Source organism: Vitis riparia, chromosome 2 (genome assembly GCF_004353265.1).
Source record: "Vitis riparia cultivar Riparia Gloire de Montpellier isolate 1030 chromosome 2, EGFV_Vit.rip_1.0, whole genome shotgun sequence".
NCBI lineage: Eukaryota > Viridiplantae > Streptophyta > Magnoliopsida > Vitales > Vitaceae > Vitis > Vitis riparia.
Genome location: NC_048432.1, coordinates 16058380 through 16083775, shown reverse-complemented (window position 1 = coordinate 16083775; position 25396 = coordinate 16058380). Strand labels below are relative to the sequence as shown.

The window sequence follows — 25396 nt, the reverse complement described above, 5'->3', positions numbered from 1 at the left end:
ATGCATAGAATGTGTGATTCATAAAAGAAGAAAAAGCTACTTTTCACATTGGGCGCCCAACGTTGCCGGTTTGACCGAGCCCAACTCCGCCTGTTCCCACCCCCAGTCTAACCATGTGGTGGACTGGTTTGACCCCAACCTCACCCACCTCTGACCCACTGGACACACCTGGGTCCCACTACCCAATTTTATATCACGTGTCGCGATCACAGTGGCTGAAGTTGAGGGCAGCTGTTGGGAAAGTGGAAAAGGAGTGGCTGAGTGGAAGGTGGATGTCGGTAAAGATATTCATGTAGATTCACGGTGATGTGGAGTGGAGGTCGTTGCTGCATATCTGCCGTCCGATTTGAAGAATCCGAATGCACCGACTCCGGTACTTCGTCATGTTTGACCATATGATTCCCTTTTCTAAAGGCCGCCGCCTCGTGCCGTACTCCATCAATCACCCAGCATTCACGTGCTCTCCGGCGCTCATCGGGAGCGAAAACTTTTGGGCGTTTTTGGAGAGCGATATGAAATCATGTCTTGTCTTTTTATCTTATTCTTAATAATAAAAATACTAAAATTATATACATTGTATGATCCGTTTAGTAATTAAATTTATTTAATTTTTATTTAGTCGAATGTTTAAATAAAATCTATCACTATGAATTATATGTCGGGGAATCTTTTGCTCATCACATCTTAAAAAGTTACCATGTTGGATGACAAAGACAATGAGGCCAAAATAGTCCATGTTCAACTCATTGCTATATCAAATATGCACGCCAAAACATATGTCTTCTAATCAAAGTCATATATAAATCCATACTTCTTCAAAATCATTCGAGGATCAATTATATCTGCTTCCCAGTCAATTGGTCCACAGCATCATATTCCTAAAAAAAACAAAAAAGGATGATAGACTACTTCTATCATCTACCCACATGTAAATCCTACGTGGGATGTAATTATTGATGACTTGTACGTCTATAAATTTTAGAAAATGGAAAAATAATAATATTTATATATATATATAATGAAATTATTGTAACAGGCTGACAGCCACCCACAGGTCAAGGATACAGAGGGTAGGGAAGCAAAGACAAGAGGGCCGAGGGGGGCTCCCCCACAGTCCAACCGAGCCTGTGAAGAGGAAGGTCTGTGTGAGATCCTCGAATTGGATACCTTCACCTACTCACACTCTCATTTCCAATCTTTCTCGATAACGTGCAACACATACTTAAACCCAGTCTATCATCATAGCCGTACGGATACTAATAGACTGAGACTGTAGTCTACACACCTGCGGTCAAAGAAATCCGCTTCAATCGCTCTAAAACGACATCGTTCCCACACCAAGGTCTCGTGAAATTCACCCTATCCATGGGGGGAAATATCGTTTTCAGGGAGACCTGAGCATCATCCCAATTCCCATGTGGTGGCCCAGTACCATGAAGTGTATGTAAATGGAAGGTGAGGGTAAATTTGGGAGCCTAGCAGGGGTAGAATGGTAAATAGGAGGGGATTGGGGGTTAGCCAGCAGGCCCAGCACATCCATATCTGGTCTCTTTTTGTTTCAGTGGGTTCAGAAGGAAGCAGAGGAACTGGAATCTGATCAGAAGAAGACATGGGTGGGAGGTTAGGGCCCGTATGGGTTCATCCTTCCACTTCCACATCGGTGCTTAGACTGTGGCGTTGGGTTGCATCCCTACTGCCACTCATTGTTACTGTTGGTGGTTAGTCTCACTGAGTTACTTTCGAAAATGGGTTTTTGTTTTTTTCTTTTCTTCTCTTTTTTGGGAAACAGGTTTTTTTGGATTTTTTTTTTTTTTTTTTTTTGTGGGTTTAGTGACATGCATTATATTATGGGCATTTATTAAGTTTGGTAGATTGAAGGAGACTCACATCACTTCAATAAAAACTTGTTAATATCCATTTACTTTATTAAGAAGTAAATAAAATCTAACATATTAAATATATATATTGATTTTTTATTCAATAAAAAAATTAAGAAATAATTAATAAATTAATAAAAAAAAAAAACAAATTTTAAATTTGAATGCAAAACATTAAAACAAAAGTTAAATATTTTGATTTTTTATGTTCAATCAAAAATTTTAAAAATGGATAATAAATTTTTAAAAAACTCCAAATATGATTATTAAATAAATAATAAGTCATATAACTTATTCAATAAATAAGTCAGATGAGTTAGGTAAATTTTTGTTTTTCATCGAATAAAAAAAATTAAAATATTTGATTTTTTATATTTAGTTAAAAATAAGATGTTGATATCAATTAATATTAGTAAAATGAATTTGTTATCAATAAATTTAGTTTAATTATATTGGTTGACATTAATAAGCTACTTTTATCTAAATAAATAAAAAAAACATTCAATTAAAAAACAAACATCACCTTACTCTTTGAATCGATTTAATTAACCTTCCAATATAATATGTTTATAACATAATGAATCTATTTATTTAAAATAAAATTTTAAATGAATCAAATATGGATTAAATAAATTATGTTTACAATAAATTTAATCCCTATTATTATTAAATAAGTTTATTAAGATTAAATTATTATGATATAAATATTCTATTTATTAAATATTAATTCGAATTTGATTTAAATATATTTAATCTGAAATAAATGGAAAATCATATCAACCTTACATTGATTGAGCTATGGTCTATGTGGAGGATTGAGTATGCGCATTGGAGCCTTGTTTCCTTGATTGTATCAATTTGGTAGGAAAGAGGGACTGCACGCGCCACGACGAGAGTAGGATTAGCAGTCTCGCAATCTATTCTCATAATTCATTTTTATTTTCTTGTTCACAAGCTGGACCTATATTTTCCGTATTTATACATTCACAAGTATTTATCTCCCACTCCACGGGCGGACCACGGCCTCTCTCATTTCAGTCTCTCTTTCTTATGCTTCTGGAAATGCGACCTCAAGTTCAACTCCCAAAACCGCTAGCGGTTTTCCGGCACTGACAAATGGGTAAAGCATCCAAGTGGTTTCGTGGACTCCTCGGCCTGAAGAAGACTGATTCACCGGCGCCGACCCCGGCTCCGGCACCAGCTCGCCTGGACAAGTCGGTGAAGCGGAGGTGGAGTTTCGTGAGATCATACAGAGAGAAGGATCACACCAGACACGCTAATGACCGCAGAGGAGCGCTGTACGGAGAACCGCATCCGCCTTCGGCGTACGCAGACGGTGTTGATCCGAACAAGCACGCGATTGCAGTTGCGGCTGCCACCGCTGCGGTAGCGGAGGCCGCCGTAGCTGCAGCTCAGGCCGCTGCTGCGGTGGTGAGGCTCACCAGTAGCGGGAGGTCCGCGGCTCCCTCGGCGTACGTTAGCGCTGGCTTCTCGGCGCGAGAAGAGTGGGCTGTTATAAAAATTCAATCCCTTTTCCGTGGTTACCTGGTTGGTACTCTGTTTCTCTTCCTCTTCGTCAATGCTTTATCAATTGGCCTTTGAATTTCGACAAAATTTCTGAAATGCCACAGCATCACAGTCACTCTAGCTGTGGTTGAAGAGGCCGACGAAGTATCACTGCTCTCTTCTCTCATCTGCTTCTTCCTCTCTGCTTCCCAAACTCTGAAGCCATGATGGGGTTTCTGTTTTGAAAACAAATGTTTCTCTTAATCCTTCGATAGGAGAATCTGCTTTTTTCTGTTGCGTATCCAAACAATTTTTGTCTTTATTTTTTGTTTTTAAAAAACACTTCATTTGTAATGTTTGTTTTGATTATCAGATTGATATCTTCAGTGCTTTCACTTTCTGAACAAAAAAAAAAAAAAAAAATTGGGTTCAGCGTAAAATAGATTTTTTTCCATTTAGGCAGCGTTTGGCTGCTAGTCTCGGGAAAATCAATATGGCCGAGGCGGAAGCCGCAGATACAGTGACCACCTCTCCCTTCTGTGTGTCGGTTAGATGCATCAGTTCTTGAGCCTTCTTTACGACGTCGTTTAGCAGGTTGGGCAGTGTGATGAGTTGTTCATCTTCGTCGTTTTCTCAAAACCACAATAACTAAAAAATGTTTGAGTACCAAACAGGGCATTTACTCTTTCCAATAATAGTCCTATTAATTATTGGATTCTTACTCCACAATGGCCACCACCAGCACCTAATTGGAAGAAGATGGGAAGATGGTTGGGTTGGTGATGGCTAACCTGCACCGATAGGTAGGCATCGAACCCCGTGTGGACCCTCCTCTCAATGTTTTCCCAATCGGTTTATTTTGCAATATTTCCGTTGTGATGGCGCTTTCACCATTGAAGATTCAGAATCCTTCTCTGTACATCGAGTTAATGATCTTGAGTCGGAGGCTGATTGCGCCATTTACTTCCTATTCTGGGATCAGTTCTGTAATTACGCCTTCTCTACCCTCCCCAATTTTAATGGCCTTATTTATTCAGTACAGTGAGGATGAGTTCATTCTTGACTATTTAATTTCTGGGCACAAATTGAATCCCATAAATGCCCTATATTTCGCCAAAAATTACAATCATGCTATTGTATTATGTGTTGAAATAGTGATGTCGTGGCAATTAAAAAGCGATAAATCTTTTTTTGGAATTGGGTGAGCAAGAGTTGAAGTCAGTCTCTCCCCATAGTTTACATTTTTGGGGCTTTGGGTGCAGCGAGGCAATTGTTGGGTTGTCTGGATCACCACAAACATAGGTACCGTATGTGTTTCTTAAAGAGTATTTGTATGTCTTTTTGGGAAAAAGCTGGGGTTGGCTGATTACTTTAGGAGAAGCTAGACTCAGGCTCGTGCATTGCTTTTCTTTCTTGTGTAGGACGGCTAGTGAGATGTCATTGTCTTCTTCAATGTCAGACTTTCACTGAGAGACTATGTTATGAGAGAGAGAGAAAATGGTTTCTCCAAGGCACCTCTTTTTACCTTTCAATTTTCATATTATTGTGTGCAAGGGATTTTGCTTGGCGCCATCATTTTACAAAGTGCTATTCAATTTAAAGTTGTTCGATACATTATCCAGTGTGGTAGTGGCACATTGTTGCTGAATTGTCTTGTTATTGTCTCCAACGTCTGACTTTATCAGATGCTTGATTGCTTTATGATTACAATCGGGTTTTGTTTACTTACCTTTGTGGGTGTTCTTGTAGGCGAGAAGGGCATTGCGAGCATTGAAAGCATTGGTGAAGCTACAGGCATTGGTGAGAGGCCACATTGTGAGGAAGCAAACTGCAGATATGTTACGACGCATGCAGGCTTTGGTGAAAGCTCAAGCTCGAGCACGCGCGGGACGAGCCCAGATTTCTGAATCATCACATTCAAGTGGCAAGTCTTCTCAATTCCACCACCCTGTAAGCAAAAAATTCAACTTTCCCTCCATGTCATTTAAATTTAAGTTTATTCAGTTGTCTCTTTCAGTGGTTTCTTTTACTAATAAAGCTCTATACTTTATGGACCTTTGTAGCTTAGAGACTTTTTCTTATAGCATAACTTTTCAATGATGTCTTGATCCTTGATTTGAAAATTTGAAGTCATCCTTGTAAGAAAATATGATAAGGTGGTTGAAAGGCACCATGTGACGCAGAAATTTTAGACATGAAAAGTAGATGAACTGGATTTAGAGTAAATATTGTAATTAATTTATTATATAAAGCACTTTATATGTGTAATCATTTGAAGAAGGTTTTCTTAATTTCTTTGCATAGGCAGATTTTAAAATTTTAAAATATAATAATATTGTCAATTATTTGTAAGTCAATTGCTTTTCTGCAACGATAATGTGTGCATGGTTTCATTCCGCCAATCACGGGAAATTGAGTCAAGATGATTTTAGCAGTTACCTGTTACTTTAGAATGAAGAACAGGATATGATTCAACCATTACGTTTTAGTATTACAAACCAAATATATCTTCTGTATGCAGGGCCCTGCAACCCCTGAAAAGTTTGAACATGCTATTCGGGCAAAGAATATGAAACAAGACCAGTCTTCTATGCTCAAGGTATGTGCTGTCATTTTTGGATTGGTAAGTGCTATATAAATGTAAAACAATTTCCACTGAATGCTACTCCAACAAATACAGAGAAATAGCTCAAAGGCGAGTGGCAGGAACATCATTGATCAAGACAAAACTCACTTGAGTAGGAACTGGTCAGACCGTAGACTGGATGAAGGATCATGGGACCAACGAGGGTCCTCAATAAGAGCCGGTCCAACAGATGATGAAAAGAGTGACAAGATACTGGAAATTGATACAGGGAAACCCAATTTCACTCCTAAACGCAGAAACCTGTTTCAATCTTCTCATCATGGTGTGGCTTCAGATCAAATCAGTCATAGCTTTACTACTTCAAAAGATTCAACAACTCATCAAACAGTTCCCAGCCCATCATCTTGCGAAGTTCAATCTTTAAGCCCTTTGAAATTCTGTCAGGAGGTTGAAGAAGGCTCCTTTTGCACTGCTGATAATAGTCCACAGTTCTATTCAGCATCATCAAGAGCTGGTAGTTCAAGGAGAGGTCCCTTCACTCCCACCAAGAGCGATGGCTCAAGAAGCTACCTGAGTGGTTACTCAGACCATCCAAACTACATGGCTTACACAGAATCGTCGAAGGCTAAAGCGAGGTCTTTCAGTGCCCCAAAACAAAGGCCTCAATACGAAAGATCTAGTTCAACAAAGAGGTATTCTGTTCATGGATTTGGTGATTCAAGGTCAAATGCACAAAGGGTATCTGCAATGCATGCCAACTTCACCAGCAAAGCATATCCTGGATCTGGACGCTTGGATAGACTTGGAATGCCAATAAGAAGTGAAGCTTTTGGTCTCAGTGGTGGGATTAGCAACAGCAGATATTAGAATTAAGTTTGAAGGATTTTGGTTTTTTTTTTTTTTTTTCTGTTAATCTAGTTTATCTTCTAATCTGGCTAACTAATGTATTTAGTAACACTTGTTTTGTTTATTGCTAAAGGGAAGGTAAGAGTTGAGAGTTTTGTTTGTGAATCAATATCTTAGGGTTACTCTTGAATCTGACTCAATATTAAGAACTCTGTAAGTACCTTTGTAGTAAGTAGATGCTACTTCAAGTACATCACTCATGAAATCCTGCCCAAAAGGTGTTGAGATAATCAAGTTCTTTTGCTTCCTTTTCTTTTGAACTTCGGGTTTAACGTAATAATATGCGATATGATTGAGCTGAATCCATGGTGCAATTTCAGACTCAATTTTCTCTCTTGAAATATTGAATCATTGATGAATTAGAAAAAGGTTGGTTTCAATGGGAGTAGGCCAAAAACAGAATTATTCTTTTTTGGGGCTTATATGGACTGCAAAACAAAGCACTCAAATGAAGGACTACCCCCTTTTCCCCACATCACTCTAGACCACTTTGAAAATGTAGTTCCACTTTTCTCCTTTTTCCTTTTAATCACTAATGAGTCATGGCAGTTAGGGTTAGGGCCACCCCACATGGCGATGACATCAAATAGCAGGGAAAATTCTCTAGTTTAAAAGGCAAAATGTCGGTGAAAGGTCCTTCAATGCTGACTATAGATGCCGGTCTACTTACGTTCCTCCCTTGCATTCCTTCAATCAATGCTTGTATTAAGTGTTTATTAATGAATGCCTTCACTTTGTTCTTAATCTAGCAAAATATTTAATGAATCTTCGGGACTCATACTATGCTATGATTTCAACCCATCAACCACCGGAGGAAGACTATTTCTCCAAACATTTGATATATTAGTACATGAAAGTTTCTTCTTATATTCTTTTTCAACTTCATTAGTAGTTACCATTACATGAAAACACTCCTTAATATATGACTACTATAATTGATTTGTTGATGGCAAACATGCCCAAGAGATGAAGTGTGGGGCATCTCAAGAGAATTTTAGGAGAGGTGCCAAGGGATGAGGTTAAGAGAGGGGGGGGCAATAATGGACAATTGAACAAGACCCACATGCCCATTTAGCCTCAAAACCCACTACAAGATGGATGGAGAAGGACAATACGTAGTGGGCTTGGTAGGGTACTTGTCCTATTAAATGTCCTCATACTTCTCAGTACCACATGGGTTGTGTACATTTGCATTATAAGGGACATTGAAACTTGTAAGAGATGGACCCTTTGGTTTTTCATAGGATAATTCATAACCAAGGATATACAGCCACCTTCCTTCTCCCTTTATTTCTCTATTTGGCTATTTTTTAATAGAACATGGGATGCCATAGAAGAGCCATTAAATTCAAAGGCACGGTTATGAGCCTCCTGACTTTTATGCCAACTTACATCACGAGGACTAGAATGTAACGGTCTATTTGTTTCATGTTTTCAAGAATTATTTTTTGTTTTTGAAAACAAAAAACTTGTTTGGGGAAGGGGCTTTGTTTTTGTTTTTTTGTGTTTTCTATGTTCTCAAAAACCACTTTTTTTATAACAATAAAAAAAAGTTTTTATTGTGTTTTTCACTGTTCAAATAATAGATTGTTTTTCGTGTTTTCTCTTCCTTCTTTTTGTGTTTTATTAGCTGTTTTTTGTGTTTCCACAAAGGTGAGCTTCACCCAACCACCACACCCTCACCCGCAAACCCTTTCTTCTTTCTTAAATTATTGAAATTAATATACTTACACATGATAACAAAGTCATCTTTTGTTTAAGAAAATTATAACTGATGTAAAAAATTTTAAATTGAATAATTTTTTTTAAAATTTAAATGAATTGTGTACATTAAAATTATTTATATATTTATAATATCAAATTAATGGAAGAAAACACTTTATCAATTAAAAAAAATAACTTTCAATCATGATTTTGTTTTACTTAATCTATTTTTTTTTTATTAACTCAATTAAACATGTGTTTTTTTTTTTTTTTTTGAGAACAAAACTATTTTCTAGAATTCAGCTCCCAAACACAATTTTTTTTTTTTCTGAAAACACAAAAAACTGTTCTTAAAAAATATTTTTCAAAACAGTTTTCAAAAACAGCAATCAAACAGACCCTAACTTTTTAGTAGTTTTTATTAATTTCATATGTTCCTTTACTTCATGTTTCATTTGAATCTTTTTCCTATTGAGAGTATTTTCATTAATATTTTCTTTTATAACAAACAATTATAAGTAGCTCTAATATTGTCAATAAAAATGTTTTTTAGGCAATAGTACCCTATTTGGTCATGGCTTTGTAGCATGGAGATACTCTAACCAAGATTTTCTTGAGAATATATTTTAATTATTTTCAATTTTTTCAGGGTTTTTAAAAAAATAATAGTATAAATATGAGAAATAATTGAAAATAAAGTAATACAAATAAAAGATATTTTCAAGAAATATTTGAAAATACATAGCATTCTAATTTACACTTTTATTTTAGAAAACATTATAAAATTACTTTTTAAAAACCATTTTCAATTTAGGATTGAAAGATTTCATGCATGCTTCGCAAAAATGAAGAAAAGCATGAGGGAAGAGCTGATTCTATGAAATTTGTTGATATGTGGGGCTGTTGATGCATGCACGAGATGGGAGAGTCCATTTGTGTAGTAACATCTTCTCTTTATTCTTTGTCATGGGATTTAGATGGTTATGGCTTTTCCATTTGGAAATGTTCAACCACCCATCAAACAATTCCCAGTCCAGCCTCTTCTGAAGTCAATCTTCGTGCCCTTTGAGATTCTATCAGGAGGTAGAGGAAGGCATTTCTGCACTGCTATTGATAGCCCTCAATTCCATCCAGCAGCATCAGGGGCCAGTAGTTTTAGTAGGGGTCCCTTCACTCCCTCTCCCAGTTTTGCAGAGACAATTCATGTTAGTGCATCGTGTTTGCATTATATCAAAAACTTAAACATTCGACTAAATAGGTTAACTCAAATATGACACAAATACGATCTAATTATTAAATAAATAGCAGTTAAACTATTTATTTAATACAAAGCCCTAGTCTTCTTCACTCAAAAGAGGTTACGAGTCAATGAGTTAAATAAGTTATGATTATAATTACGTTAATCAACACCACTATTGAATATGTATCAAATTCGTGTGGGCGTGAAAAACATATTAAGTTTTATTGACAAATCATATCAAATTTTGTTACCCCGAATTTTGCCCTTCATTTCAATGTTGGATTTATCAATGGATGCTAGAATGAGTTGGGCTTAGCCTTATTCTCTGTGAATTAATGTAAGCACCCAGCTAAATTGAAATACATTGAAATAACTTTATTCTGTAATCACTAGGTCAGTGTCCATATGATGGGAAAAAATTCCCATGTGAATCCAAGAAAACAACACTTCCTTTCTGTCCAAAGACAACTACAGAAATATGCTTTAAATATCAGGAACTATAAATTTACACGCAAGAAAGCACACCAGTGTGAAAAAAATTAAAAAATATAAAAATAAAACAAGAAAAGAATGAAGGAAGGAAGCTGATGAAGGAAGACACACAAGTGTGAAATTAGTAAGATGTTGAAAACTGTTCTGTTCCATCAGTTGTCACATTTCCATTTAGAGGTAGGCACACAGCTTAAGTAATGACACCAGCTACAATGATCATTTCCATTCTCTCCTCTGAACAGCATCACCAACCCAACAATAAATCTGTAGGGTTTAACAGAAGAGATTGCAAATTAGATTGTGTCCAAGCAATTCATAATCAGTAATCTACAGAGTTAAACTCACTACTGGAAATAATACAAACTAAAGATAAGCAAATGGCAAACAATTTTTAGGGCATATGATTCTCTTGGACAAATGATATTGTTCTTTTCATGTTTTAAGTAACACCTGAAATGGTAAATTTTATTTTTCACATCATTTGAGATGAATCAATCTTCATATTGTATTCAGTTTTTTTTTTGTGATGCTCAGAATTTTACAATTACTTTGTCTCTTTTATATCTGTTGGCACTATCTGAAAGATGGATTGTGCCTTCTAGTGTTGAAGGAGATGGGTGGAAAATTTATTTCCATGGGATGCCAGATGTTAAATTAGGGTTTTACTTTGTCTCTTTTATATCTGTTGGCACTACCTGAAAGATGGATTGTGCCTTCTAGTGTTGAAGGAGATGGGTGGAAAATTTATTTCCATGGGATGCCAGATGTTAAATTAGGGTTTAGTGCAGAACTCACCCGACAATCAGTAAAGCCATCGCAACCAACCAGAACACGTATTGATAAACCTTGTGCTTGGATTTGACATGGGCATCAGCTGGACGATGCTGGCGCTTCACCCACCCAAACTGGGGTCGGAGCAACAAAATGAAGCCAAGGAGGAATCCCGTCAAGAATCCTCCAATGTGGGCAAAATTGTCAACATGAGGAAGAATTCCAACTGCTAAATTAATGGCAATGATCACAACAAGTGTGAACAGAGCTGCAGCCTACAAAAGCAAGTAAGGAGGAAAGGTTAAATGCCAAGAATCTAAACAATCTTCTTCAAACTTCCTGCCTCAAAATCAAATTAATAATTAGAGCAACAACTTGAGTGAAAAACATCTCCCCCACCCCAACTACACACACGCAAAAGGAAAAAAAAAAGGTAAATCAAGGATTAGCAGCAGTCACCTTGTTGGTATAAATACTCCAGTTGGTAATAAGCTCTGAAAGCATTGCTCCAAGAAGTCCAAACAGAGCACCAGACGCACCCACAGAGATATTGCGTTGAATGAAAAGGGAAGAGAGAATGCTCCCACCAAATCCAGACACCAAGTAGATTATTCCAATACGCACTGCAGGTTATATCCCCAAAATAAAAGAAAAATGTTAGGATACATAAAGTCATAACAAAATATTCAAGACAATAAAACACAATATCAGAAAAGCTCCATGTCATTAGTATATTAATCATTGCCTAACCACCTAAGTCAAGTCCATGTATAAATTTTTTTTGGCATGCAAATATAGGCAATCCTACAATTTCATTAATTCAAAATAGGGATAAGCAGAAATACTCCAGCAGCAGGAAAGAACAACACCACATACCAAATCCAAATTGTTGCTCAAGGCGAATCCCAATAAAGACTAAGCTCAACATGTTTGCAAGCAGATGTATAACACCTGCATGTAACCAGATACAAGTGACCAGTCTCCATCCTTGATCCCCATAAACTACCTTGTCCCACTCAAGACCTCCCAGTTTTTCCAATCTGCACAAGGGTAGAACAAAAATTAAGAATCGATAAAAATGAGTTCTAGTATTCCTGATTTTTCTAAAGATAAACAATCAGACGTAATCAAAATTCAAACAGAGGGGGAAAGAAAAAAACAACAGAAAACAAGCAGAAGGAAAACCAAACTATGAGCTGCTTTTTTTCAACTCAAACTTATATATTCACATCTCTCCTTCCCAGCAAAAAAACTACACTGAACTGGTCAATGAAAAATATGCATAACTGGCATATACTTTCTACTCAATCTGTCACAAAATGATTAAACAATCTTTGACCAAGAAATTATGATAATCAAGACATGACCTCAATTTTTTATAACAACTAGCAATTTTATAAGATTGTCTTCATGCTCAATGTATTCAAACTTTTGAGCACCAACAGGATTACCAATTACAACAGCCCAACAGAAGGTCTGATGATGGCTCTCATGGTTTTCCAGATAAAGATTATTCTTGTCAAACTTCAACAAGCTTAAAGCTAGGGAGGGTAGGAAATGAAGCCTCCTATTGAGTTTTGATGGCTTGGACTGAATATCTAATAACTTCAGCCTGCCTCAATTCTCCAGAGAAAAATGATCCAACATGAACAATAAGATTTATCAACCAAAAATTTCATAATACAAGAAGATGAAAACCAACAGAGAGAACCAAAACATAAAAAGAAAGTGGTCAGTCTCATCTATAGTACGCTCCATTTTTTCTCCCACTTTGCCTGTAATTACAATCTAATAATTAGACCCACCAACTTATGGATCTCATTAGAATTCCAAGGGTATAGAAAATCAGTATGATTTTAACCATGAACTATGAAGAGTTTTGAAATTGACCAAAGGATTTTATACAGGTCAACAAGAATCAGTCTAAGCAGATTAACACATAAGGTGGGTGTTTCTACAAAGACACACACTAACACGAAACTGAATAAGAAGACCGACCTGCACGAAGATTTTCTTAACTAGATGCCAAAAAATTTCACAGAAAAAATGAACTCATTCTCCCAATCATATACTTGAAGTCAACCCAAGTAAATACAGAACAAGCAATAGCAGAAATTGAGACTCGTTCCAAGCATATAGCATGGAATGCCACAATCAAATCAAACTAAATTTTCCAAGGACAACCTTACAGAAAGGAAATTTTTCGGAAAACCATGAAGCCAAAACTCATGCAGAACAAACCCAAAAATCAGTTCAACATAAACCAACAAGAAATTTCAAAAAAAAAATATATATCTAACGAAACCCATAAATTTCAAAACCCATTCACAAAACACCAAATCAATGAACCAATCCAAAGCAAAAACAAATTAGGAAATGGGTATTGCGGAAAACTCACGTAGAAGACGAGGGGCCAAAGAGAGGGTTCTCCCTGAGAGGCTGAAACGAGAGCCTCCGAAGAAACTTAGCAACACAAGCCCCCTCAATCCCGGTATTCTTCTTAGGGCAGTCATTGACATACATGACCACCACAAAAACAGCGACATTCGCTACAACAAACATGGGGATCAACCACGAAGTCCAGTGAGTCTCGGAAGCCTCCGCATAGTACGTAGAGGAGTAGTAGCCCGGTGGGTGGCCGTTGTTGCCCCTGTTCTTCATTCCACCTCCCCTCTCCAGATCTTCGTTCGCCATTTTTCCCCTCTTTTTCTCTCTAAAAAAAACTGGCTCCGCAATCGCTGTATTGAGCTTAAATCTACCAGAGATAATGTATTTAAATAGAGAAAAAGGATTGTGAATTAAGAAGTAGCTTGGAAGTGAATCGGTGAAGGCTTCAATGAATGGAAGTTTCAGACGAAACAGAGAGAGAAAATTTGTGGGGTTGCAGATTTAACCGTTGAAAGAGCATGGTGATGGTGTGATATACGCACCCCTGTAGGCTTCCAACCCAGACGATAAGACCCACCTCAAATTACCTCTTTACCCTTTCTCTTTCTTACCTATTCAATAATTATTTTATTTTTATTTCACATAAATTCGGTTATTGGACTCTTTATATATAATTATCGATTTCTTTTAAATTCATATTAATCACATTACAATAAAAAAAAAATTATTTACATAATACCCAAAATCTCCCTCGTAAAAGAAATAAAATTATTTATTTATGATTTTCTAATTATTAAATATATTATTTCAGTTATTAAAATGGACAAACTCCCATTTTCATGTCTTTTAGAAGAGGGCAATGGGCCCACACGGTTTCAAGTCTGAAGGGCAAAATGAGTGATGTGTTTGAGGTTTGTGCCACGTGGAATTAATATTAAATAATTTCAACTTGGGTGGTGAATTGGCTTTTCATTTGGACCTTTTCTTATGATGGCTACATTGGAGATGTAAACAATGGCAATTGTCTCTTCCTTTTAGTCCCAACTGTCTTTTTTTCTTTTGGGCAGATTGAATGGTGGCTTGGAAATTGGTGATGAGGACATTGTTAGGGTTAGACCAAGATGTTGTTGTCAATTATAAAATACATACTTTCTGTTTTATGGACTGATGGCAAAATGTAGATGGTTTGAAAAAAGGAAGTACACTTTTTTTTGTGTATATGATATTCAAGTTGTATGAAGCAAAGAATTTGTATGTGAAAGGACATTTAACAACTCCCAACATCCATGAGTCCCCATTGGTGTAGTTCTCTACATCAACCAAGTCAAGTTTGACACCAAGCCCATTTCACATGTTCATCACCAATTTTTCCTCAAGTCAATTTTGACCACAATTGCATTGCCAACATTGTTGTCACAAATCTTTCCTCCTTATTCTTCCAATGTCATTCAAAAACCCGAACAAAAATCAGAAGTGTTTTTTAAAATTACTATCAAGCATATTAGTGTTTTTTTGAAAAACGTTTAATCATTTTTCAAATTTTTAAAAATTAAAAAGCGCTTATATTCATTTTGAAAAAAAATTATATTCCTAAAAAAATACTTCAATCAAAAAGGTTTCAAAATAAAAACACTCCTAAAGAAAATTTAATACAATTTTTTTTAAATATAATTAGATAATTATTTTAATCTTCTTGATTGTAATCATCCCTACAAGTGCTTAACTTCAACCTCAATTTAATTTAATTTTTATTTTTGCAATTAACTTTTTGACCTTTTTTTTGGAAAGCAAAATAATGGTTTAAATGTGAAAATAAATATAAAAGAAATTGATGAGGGTATTTTAGTAAGTTGGGAAGGGGTGGTGGGTAAGGGTAAATGGGTAACAACCCCAATGAAGAGGTGCGACGCGTTTGGGAAGTGCAGGCGTGTAAGCGCGTAGAAGCACCGCGGAATATCCACGGTTACGTGAGATGACAGGCTGGCAGCTTTGGTTGAGAGGTTTTGCTTAGAAGCCACTGCCTGTCCTTCTTTCTTAGCCACGTGGTGATGTGTCTTCTCCACTCATCCCACCTTGCGTTTTGACATTGACGTCCGGCCTTGCATTTTATTTTTTCCAATTAATAATTTTTTTTGGGTCCATTCAATTAATTTCAGTATTATATTTATTGAAAGATAGGATATAAGTACATAACGACAAATATGATAATATATATATATATATAGAGAGATATTATTGAAAATGGGATAGAATATCTATCATATATCATAAATTTATTATTTTTTTATCAATTATTTTACAAAATAAGTAATTTTGATTAAAAAATAAAATTTATAGTTAAAAAAATTTTAAAAATATATAAAATAATAATTGTTTAATACATAAAAAAATTTATATACTAAATAATATAATATTTTTATTTATAAATTATAAACATTTTAATGATGAATATTATTAATAATTAATTATATATTTACTGAATTTTAAATTATTAAAGAAAGTTTATATTTTTAACAAATATTATAGTACAATATAATATTTATTTTAAACAAATATTAAACATTAAAAATAATATATTTTTATTTTTATTCATTTTATAAACTAAATATTTGCATATAATATCTTAACACATTCATCGGGAGGGAATTTCCTCATTGAAAGATAAAGACCTACCATAATATAAATGAATTGTAGGGATCTATACCTTTTTAGTAAGGACAACAACTTATACCGATCTAGAGAAACTTAAAAGCACTGCTTGAAGACTCGACTTGCCGACTTGTCGAAAGAGCTTACTTCCTTAATTTATTTATTTAAAACTTGTTAACGAAAAAGGAAAGTCTGATAAAATATATTGTATTTTATTCTTTTTTCCAATAGACAAGACCTACACTTACCTATATATATATTTAATTTTTTCATTTTAAAAAATATAAATAAAAAGAGGAGTAGACTAACTTATTTTAAATTCTTGATAAGTATTTTTGGAAAAGAGGGTGAAAGTGGAAAATGTGAATTCTACACCATTCTTAATATGTGATAAGTGTTAAATAGCAGCGGTTGGTAAACTCTCCAACCACTAATACCCTTTTCGAGCAACCAATAGAATTCATTCTTAAGTTAAATTAAAGTAGTATACATTTGGTAAAATTACTATTTAGTGTATAAGCTAAGGGTCTGCTACTATCCCATTTCTGGATAGGTGATAGGCATGATATTTCTAAATGGATTTGATGATGAATCTGAAAGTTGAAACATTAGAATTGTTGGTTCAAGGGATCAAAATGAAAGCATTCAAGTCTTAGGAACAATGAGGTTGGTGGGTGTCTAGTCATCTGTTTTCAAAGCCACTGCATTTAATCTGCCAATGCCGAGTGGCCGACTCGAGATTTTCATTTCTTCAATCCTTTCATACCGAGGCTGGTGGAATCGGATGATCCATGAGGAGGCCGATTGGATGATGCCTCTTGGTTAAACCGCTGGATTGTTTCCTTCTCTTATCCAACAAAAAGACTAGTTTAGATGCACTCAAAATGTTTTTAATAAAAGTGTTTTCTTATAAAATATTCATTTAATCTAAGTCATAAAAAGCATCAACTGTGAATGTTGAAGAGTAGTTTTAACATGGCATCGAAAGTAGAAGAATCTTATTTTAACTAGATATGGAATAGCTCCAAAATAAAGTAATCATTCTTATTATTGTTAAAGTGTTGTCTCAAAAATATTGGAAACAAGATGGTTTTATGGCAAAAAGATTTTCTTAAGTTTTTTTTTCCCTAAACTCTTTGTCACTAGGATTACATTGATTAATGTCTGATATAACACTTTTTATTATAGAAATTTTGAACATTCCCAATTTATTCATTTTCGTTCTAGTTTTCTGAAGTCCTTTTTTCCTGGCTCATTTAAAAAATAATGGCCTTATTTTGGATTTTTTCAAGATATTTTTCCTCGTCTAGTTGAAGAGAGATTCTTCAATTTTCAATCTCATATTAACGTTTTTTCTCAACATTCAAAAGTAATGTTTTTTATGACTCAACTTATAATCTCGTATATCATATGGTAAGACTGTTAGACTAGAGCTTTTAAAAGTATAACATGATGTAATAAATTTGAATTTATTATTTATTTAATAATTATAGTTTCACTTTTATCTATCGTATTCCATGCATTATATGAGTACTTTAACCTGACATCTTTTACATTATACATAACTTAGGTGCATTAAGAGTTACACAAAATATCAAAGTCATGAGTTCCTTGTAAATAGATGATTTATTCACAACAGATTTGTGAACTTAGACAAGACAATCCATTTGAGACTGCAATGCATTACATCTTAATTGAATGGATGACTAGTCTTAGCCATCAGAATTGGGTTCCCATAGTGAGTGCATTGATGTGTATAATTACACATTAGATGGGACCTATAGTGAGTCAGGACTTCACCAAGCTATTATACTGTATGATATCTCAACCTTAAGAGAATACTTAGCTCATAACAAAGTTTGTAGTGACTTTAACCTATAGGTGAGATCATAACGTTATCATATATTTCTAATGGATTTGATTACTTTTAATGGAATCCAATAGCAATTGGTATTCTTGATAGAGGCACCGTGATATTTCATAAACTTTAAAACAATGTATCCCTTAGGGTGTTCAAAAGAAGTATATTCAGCTAAACTATAGTTATAGTAGTTCCTTAAGTAAAACTTAACATACGTTCTTTATGAGTTACGATATATTGGTTGATCACATAATAGGAGAATTTGTAATTTAAGGATGACAAAAGTAATCTTGATAGGTTGATAGTATTCACCTTATTAGATTACGGATGTCAATTCATGGAGAAACTACATATGATGGATAGTAGGTCACGAACTTGAGCACTTTGTGTCTTGTTGTAATTACATAAGGTACTGGAGTGCAATTGACCCTTTGTAATAAGATATTGAGTCAATTTTATAATTAAATTTTGAGGAAGCTAATACTATCTATGGTTTCTAGTGGTTTCTGCTTGAACTCATATTCCTTGATGACATGGTTTTATAAGAGTTTGATTAGTTTTTAGTTTACTTATGTGCATAAAGGCATTTTAAAAAATACACAAGGTTGCACAGGGGTTAGTGAAACGTCTCTTTGGATTGGGTTAATTGATTAATTGAAGTTCAATGGGACTAATTAAACAATTAAGACCCTTTTGGACTAAATTAAGTGACTCAAGGCCAAGTTGGACTCATGTTACTTCAATTCATAAGAAGCTTATAAATACTCTAGGTTAGCTTCAAATTTCTTTGATTCACTTTCTCCTATAGTTTCCATCCTCCCGAAGGTTTCTACCATCTTAGTGTTAAGACTCAATGATGAGTCATTAGTTGGAAGATTAGTGGGTTTGCAAGTTCTATAACTATAGTAGATTTGGCATATATCATCAGAAGAAATTGATATAAGAACATTCAAATCTAAAGTAAGCACACTAAACTTATTTTCTAAATTTGTAAAAAGTTTTTAATGGAAGCAATGGTTATCATTGCTTCCATTATTAGGATCTAGAAAAGTCTTAAGAAGATTGCATGCACTTAATAAAATCCAGGGATAAAAAACAAAGTAATCCGAAATTCCCAATAGAGACTATGTTTCTTCTCCATTCCCCCATATTTATAATAAAAGTATGATCATCATCTCAAAACTTCATTAATTTTTATACTTTTTTTAGTAATATTTAAAAATATATTATGAAAAATATAAATAAAAGTAGAGTAGTAGAGTAATATAAAAAGAAAATCCTTCTTAATATGTGTTTTTCGCTATTCTTGATATGTGATTGCATTAGTTGGCAGTGGTTACCACCTCTCCAACCACTAATCCCCTTTTTGAGACAGCAATAAAATTCATTCTTAAATTAAATTGAAGTATTTTACATTTACTAAACTACGATTTAGCATATAAGCTAAGGTTCCACCGTCATCCCATTTATGGACAGGAGATGGTGTGAATGTGATATTTCTATTCACGTGGGAATTGGCTTTTAGAGATAAAAAATTAAAATTGATGCATTCAAGTCTAAGAAAGCATGAGATTTTGGTGGGTGTGCAGTCATCTGTTTTGAAAGCCATCGCATTCAATCTACCAATGATCACTAGCTGCCTTTGCTTTTCATTTCTTCTGTCCTTTCACAACCAGGACCAGGAAACGTGCAATGCATATTGGATTGACTAATCTATTTGTTAGGTTAAGGGTTTACCAGAATTCTATGGCATGTTTACTTCATTAAGGCTCAACCCAACCAGAATTTTTGGATTGTGAGGATGATTTTACCATAGACCTTAGTATGAAAACTCTCTCTTCTTTAATCAAACTTTCATCGCAACAAAATTATGACTTAAATATTGACAAACCTAAAGTCTTATTTGAAACAGTTTCTTTGAAAGCTAAAGCTAAAACTATTAAGATAACATTGAAGCTTAAAAAAAAAGAAAAAGAGAACTTTGATAAGAAATAATACTTGTGTTGCTTATCAGGCTTCTTTTATTTTTAATTTTTACTGTAGGTTATAAATTAGTCAAATATACCTAAAAGCTATTATAGAATTTAAAAAAGAGTTTGGCTTTCAAAAAGCACACCCAAACATGGCCTACAAGCCTCACATCTAACACCACAAGATTATGACCCAATCATACAACGCAAGAATTCAGTCCTTGGGTTGAACTGGTAACAAATAGATAATGCATAGTTAATTGACTGTATAAAGAAAGGTTGCTAGTGGGTTTTGCCACAAATTCAAGCATAGATAGAATCACTCAAGGACAAAAGGTTGTTTGAGCAATATATTATATCAGTAAGCAGCACTCACAGTTGTCAAGGGACAAAGTCAGTATTCTGCATACATGATCACATTAGCAGCTTCCTTATATATATGGATTAACCCTATTTCTCAGTTGTGATGATAATGAAGCAACCCCATCATTGAACTAAAAATAAACCCAACCCCTGGTGATCATTGTGGTATAAATACAAGTAAAACATGTTTTTGATTCATACGGGTACTTTCGGTTTCTCCTAACAAACCATGCATGAAGCTAGACATAAAAAACTGTTAGCTAATATTTATCACCAGTGGAAGAGGCAGAAAGATTGCAGTTTCCATTTCCAGTTCCCAGCTCCTCAAAATGCTTTTGCTGTTTCCCTAACAACAGCAAGCTTGGCAAGGAGACCGCATAGCTGAAGATACGAACCAACTCCATCACAGATTCTCATATGGGCGAAGCCAGTTTCCTGCAGTCTCAGAAGGGTAAAATTAAAAACCATTTCAAAGATAAAATTTATTGAGAGATATAGCAAAGAACCATTAGACCTGATAACAGTAGACATACCTTCATGAATTCTAATTTCAGGTATTCAGCCATGTCATAATTTTTAATGATTCGGAAAAGGGTTGTGATTATGTCAGTCGGGGAATAACCAAGATCATACAGCTGCTTCAATCCATAACAAGCATCATCAAATTTCCCCTCAAGTACATTACGGACCATATTCTTCACATGCAAAGGATGAGGTTGGTCACAGACCTGAAAGCCCAAAAATATTAACAGTGCAGAGGGGACAGTGATTTTACAAAATTTTAATTAAAAATGCTAGGTGTATTCCCAGGTTGTGAGTGTGCAACCTTAAATACATTTTCTTGGTTGACAAACCGGAATCCGCTGTATGTAGCTTGCAAGTTATTTAATGCTTGCCTCATATCACCATCAGCAGTAAAGATGATTGCTTCAAGACCTTCCGGGACAAAAGGAACCTTCATTGTTTAAAAACACCAATTAGTTATATATTTTCACCAATTTATGATCGGTAGTGTAATAGATTTCAAGGCAATGCCAAAGAAATTAGATGACAATTTACAAATAAATTGGAAGGAACCCATGCAAAGCAAATATCATCAATTTGCATTCAACAACCAAGAAATTTATAAGAACAATAATGTATTGATAGTCAAAGTCAAAGGCTGCATAACCTTGGACTCATCGAGATGTATCACAACCTTTTATGGGCTAAACGCTAAATCCAATTGGATGAAAAGGAGCCAAGGACAAACCAAAAGAGGTTTGTCCAACTATTTTGATCTGCAGACCAGGGTGTTTCCTTCTTATTCTTTTTCCTTTATTGAATTATAAAATTTTTCTAATGAGGGAAGGGAAAGGACAAGTAAGCTGAGCCTATCTAGGCCAACAAACTTCAAAGGGATTTGGCTGTTTGTTATGGTTAGCACAATGCCAAAAAATGCAGTGATAAGCAGAACAGACAGCATGAGTTGTCATCATACCACATGATGTAATATCCCATATAATTGCTAAAAATGGTTTGTACATCAAACATTGGTAGAGACTATAATTCAACAAAGACAGGATAGTTCTCCCATCAACAGTCTAATCAAGGCAGAGGCCCATCCCTTTTACAGCCTAAAAGAGGCATGTGATTACCTGAACATTTCAAGATAAGATACAATGGCCAACTAAAAGCCAGCAAGAATTTTGGTTTTGCCAGAATGTTCATCTGTAATTGTATGTGAAATTGAACAGCTACAGTACTGAAATTTGGTCATGCAACTGGGAAGACTGAACCAGGAAAGGATCAAATTGAAAAGGCCTAAGGACCTAAAGAAATACCCAAAAGCTTGAAAAGCCTAGGTTTGATAACTGGAGTCATGATGCTCCACCAGAAAATCCATGAAAACTTCTAGCAAAGTATTTTGCATCAATATCAAATAATGTCATACAGGGAGTTTCATCTTTCATTGTAGAAAGCTACCACTCTTTCCATGGCATTTTTCTTTGCAAAGAAACAAGTGACTAAGAGCCTATTGGCCCACCATAGTCCTACCTGTCGCTGTTTGTAAAAGCAGAACTTTGTGAACCTATCACCCCTCTGATTAGCTTAGTGGGGAGCCTAAGTCTTATACTGCCCCATGTATAAGACACTTCTGTGCATTATATCTATTGAGGACCTATCTTCTAGCCCAGCTGGTTTGCTCATCCAAAGTAGCGCAAACCAATGTATGCCAAGAAAAAAGCACTCAAAAAAAGGATGATCAAATATGAACTAACAAGTCAAGGGCAGTTAGCTTGACATTTAAGCAACATAAAATAAACTGTGTGATAATTCCTGCAATGGTTTCCAAGTGCTTTTTAAGCCCTAAGCCTACTGGGTGCTTTAAAAGGTGAAAATGCAAGTGAATAAATTACACTGATGCAGCCTAACTTCAAAGCAAAAGCACATGTCAAGAAAATTCAGAAACAGAGTTAAGCAGTTAATTGTCATTTTAAGACGACAAAGAACATGGCTTTTAGCATCCAGTTTGGGGAGACAAACTAATTTTAAATTGATGTAAGGGCCTAACAATTAAATTTGAGGTGAATTTCAGGAACTGAAGTATGTATTTTACATCAGGTAATAGGTGCAAGTGCAGAGAGCTTTTTACTTGAGATGCTTTGATTGAGTCATGCATAAAGGAAAAAGCCTAGAACATCTTTTGAAACATCGATCCACCGCATAAGTGATATAGTAGACAAGATGTGGGAGACACTATTTGCAAGTACACTAAGAGTGCATTTGGTAGTGTTTTTAAAAAGCACTTCTCACATAAAAAGCGTTTTTTAAGAAAAATCAAACGTTTGGAAAATTTTAGAAAGTATTTTTAAAAAGTTTGAAAAATAACATATAGTGCTTCCTGGAAAAGCACTTGATAGATGATCCTTCCAAAAATTCTTCTAGAACAAATACATCCAATAAAAATACTTCGAGTAGAAACACTATCAAACACACTCTAAGAATGTCAAAAGGACATGGGAAAATTATACAATTAGGAAAATTGTTAACAAATCATTTTATAAGTGACTAGATGGTTTTTAAAGAGCAATAAGAGCCAGACAGATTGATGTTTTCAAACCCACAGATTGGAAAATGATAGAATAATCATATTTCAATCAATCAACAAATATTGTAATCACAACTATGTTCCTTCATTGTGTGCCATTGCATGGAGTATTGAATAGAAAGTGTCGAACCTTCTCTGCTTCAACCACCACCATCAGTCGACCAAGGATCTCCTGATCAGATAATCTTGAAAATCGAACAATGGCACATCTACTCTGAATAGGCTCAATAATTTTGGAGGAGATATTGCATGCAAGGGCAAAGCGAGTGGAATTTGAATATATTTCCATTGTCCGTCTCAATGCTTGCTGCGCTCCAGTTGTCATGCTGATGTTTGTTCAATATAACCAAAAAACAACACCCCAGGAGAAGGACATAACAACATCATAAGCCCGGGTAAATAAAGAAACACTGTGAAAATTTGAAAAATAAAAAATCCAACGAGTAGTGAAGATAACATTTTATAGAGATGGTCCTTTTTATAATTTCCGGGTCATGGATAGAGGAAGCCAAAATGATACAGCTAAAACATCAACATTGTCAAACATTATCATTTCTACTCACCTGTCAGCTTCATCCAATATGACTATTTTGTGACTCCCAGAAGGCAATGTTACTTTCTTTTGAGCAAACATCTTGATTTTGTTCCTCACTACATCAATGCCCCTAAATGGAACAATGACAATAGCTTTAGAAGGAGAAGAAAAAAAAAACACCAAAAATATATGAAACGCCCAATGCTAAAAAAAACTTGAGTTTTCTCCGACCTGTCATCTGATGCATTTAACTCTAATACTGCCTCCCTGTAATTTGCTCCCAAAAGCTCGTGTGCAAGAGCCAATACACTCGTGGTTTTGCCAGTTCCAGGAGGGCCCTTAAAATTATAATTAGAAGGAAGAGTGTCCATCAACAACAAAGTACTTATAGGAAGGACTTAATCAGAGAAACAAAAAAGCATATATAACCTATGTGAACAAGTTAAGCCATATCATCATTAAAAATTCCAAAATTGCAGACTTCAACCCATGCAAGTAAGAAAAATTAGTTCTGAAATGCTAATCAAACAACATAATCTGAAATTTAATTCGTTGCTTTTCTTGGAAGGAGAACAAATCATTACTTTGTCACAACCAAAAAAACACTGAACCACTCCCAGTAGACAAAAGCCAACGACAATTCAAACGCATTTCCCTTAATTTCAGAAATTCCACACAACCACTCCTCGATTCCACTCATTCTAAAATCTAATTTCACCCACAGACAACAATACCCGTAAGAATTAAAAAACAAAAAAAAAACAAAAGCAAAAACAGAAATAAATAATGGTTTAATTCGCGCTAAATTGAAAGGAAATCCTAACCGATAAGATCAGATTTGGCATATTGCCATCGCGAGCTATGACTTGGAGCCTAGAGACGGTATCTTCGTTGCCAACAATATCTGCTACTTTGGTGGGTCTATACTTCTCCACCCATGGCATGTCGTAGTTGCTCATCGAAGACGATGACGCCATTGTTGGTTTCGCAGGCGATGAAGAATTCCAAAAACCCTATTCTAAACCCTCAATTTGGAGGGAAAAAGGGCGATCTTGGGACTAGTTTTCTAATTTTCTTTTCTTGGATTTTGCAAAATAGTCCTCCTTATTTGCATTATTTTTTCTGAGCCTATAGACGGTATATATATATATTTTCCGATAATGAAAAAAATTCTGTGTTACAAAATTTATGATGGAATTAAAATTAAATTTATACATATTTCAATTACTAGGAGGTTGTATTTTTATAGATATTTAAATTAAATTTTTTAAGAAGGGTTTAACTATTCCTCTCTCCTTTATATGAATTGAAGAAAAGACATATGACTTATTTTATATAAAAATTAATTAATTTTTTTATAAGGGTTCTTTGGATGGAAGAGTTTTATTAATAGGGGTAGTTTGGGTAAAAAAGTTTTATCCCGAGGTTTTACTTTTAGATTAATAATAATAATAAT

General features: G+C 34.9%; 3 protein-coding genes and 1 long non-coding RNA gene across 4 annotated transcripts; 1 reads left to right on the top strand and 3 right to left on the bottom strand.

Annotated features, from left to right (window-relative positions):
* The first annotated feature begins 2874 nt into the window (after positions 1–2874).
* On the top strand, positions 2875–7136 carry LOC117933968. The gene is made up of 4 exons (XM_034855556.1): positions 2875–3425; positions 5133–5333; positions 5905–5982; positions 6064–7136. Exons 1-4 carry the CDS (start codon positions 2994–2996, stop codon positions 6835–6837), a joined length of 1485 nt encoding a protein of 494 aa, XP_034711447.1. The 5' UTR covers positions 2875–2993; the 3' UTR covers positions 6838–7136.
* A 3034-nt stretch (positions 7137–10170) lies between these two features.
* On the bottom strand, positions 10171–13972 carry LOC117906766 (RHOMBOID-like protein 2). The gene is made up of 5 exons (XM_034819949.1): positions 13482–13972; positions 11960–12123; positions 11543–11706; positions 11108–11358; positions 10171–10576 (listed from the first exon to the last, which is right to left on the bottom strand). Exons 1-5 carry the CDS (start codon positions 13775–13777, stop codon positions 10465–10467), a joined length of 987 nt encoding a protein of 328 aa, XP_034675840.1. The 5' UTR covers positions 13778–13972; the 3' UTR covers positions 10171–10464.
* On the bottom strand, positions 10834–11101 carry LOC117906773. Its single transcript, XR_004649891.1, has 2 exons — positions 11008–11101; positions 10834–10889 (listed from the first exon to the last, which is right to left on the bottom strand). It is a non-coding gene; the product is annotated as an uncharacterized LOC117906773 (long non-coding RNA).
* Positions 13973–20274: 6302 nt separating the features above from the next.
* LOC117927192 (replication factor C subunit 2) lies at positions 20275–24983 on the bottom strand. The gene is made up of 7 exons (XM_034846631.1): positions 24765–24983; positions 24172–24278; positions 23969–24070; positions 23536–23731; positions 21141–21269; positions 20848–21042; positions 20275–20749 (listed from the first exon to the last, which is right to left on the bottom strand). Exons 1-7 carry the CDS (start codon positions 24915–24917, stop codon positions 20639–20641), a joined length of 993 nt encoding a protein of 330 aa, XP_034702522.1. The 5' UTR covers positions 24918–24983; the 3' UTR covers positions 20275–20638.
* Between the last annotated feature and the right edge of the window lie 413 nt (positions 24984–25396).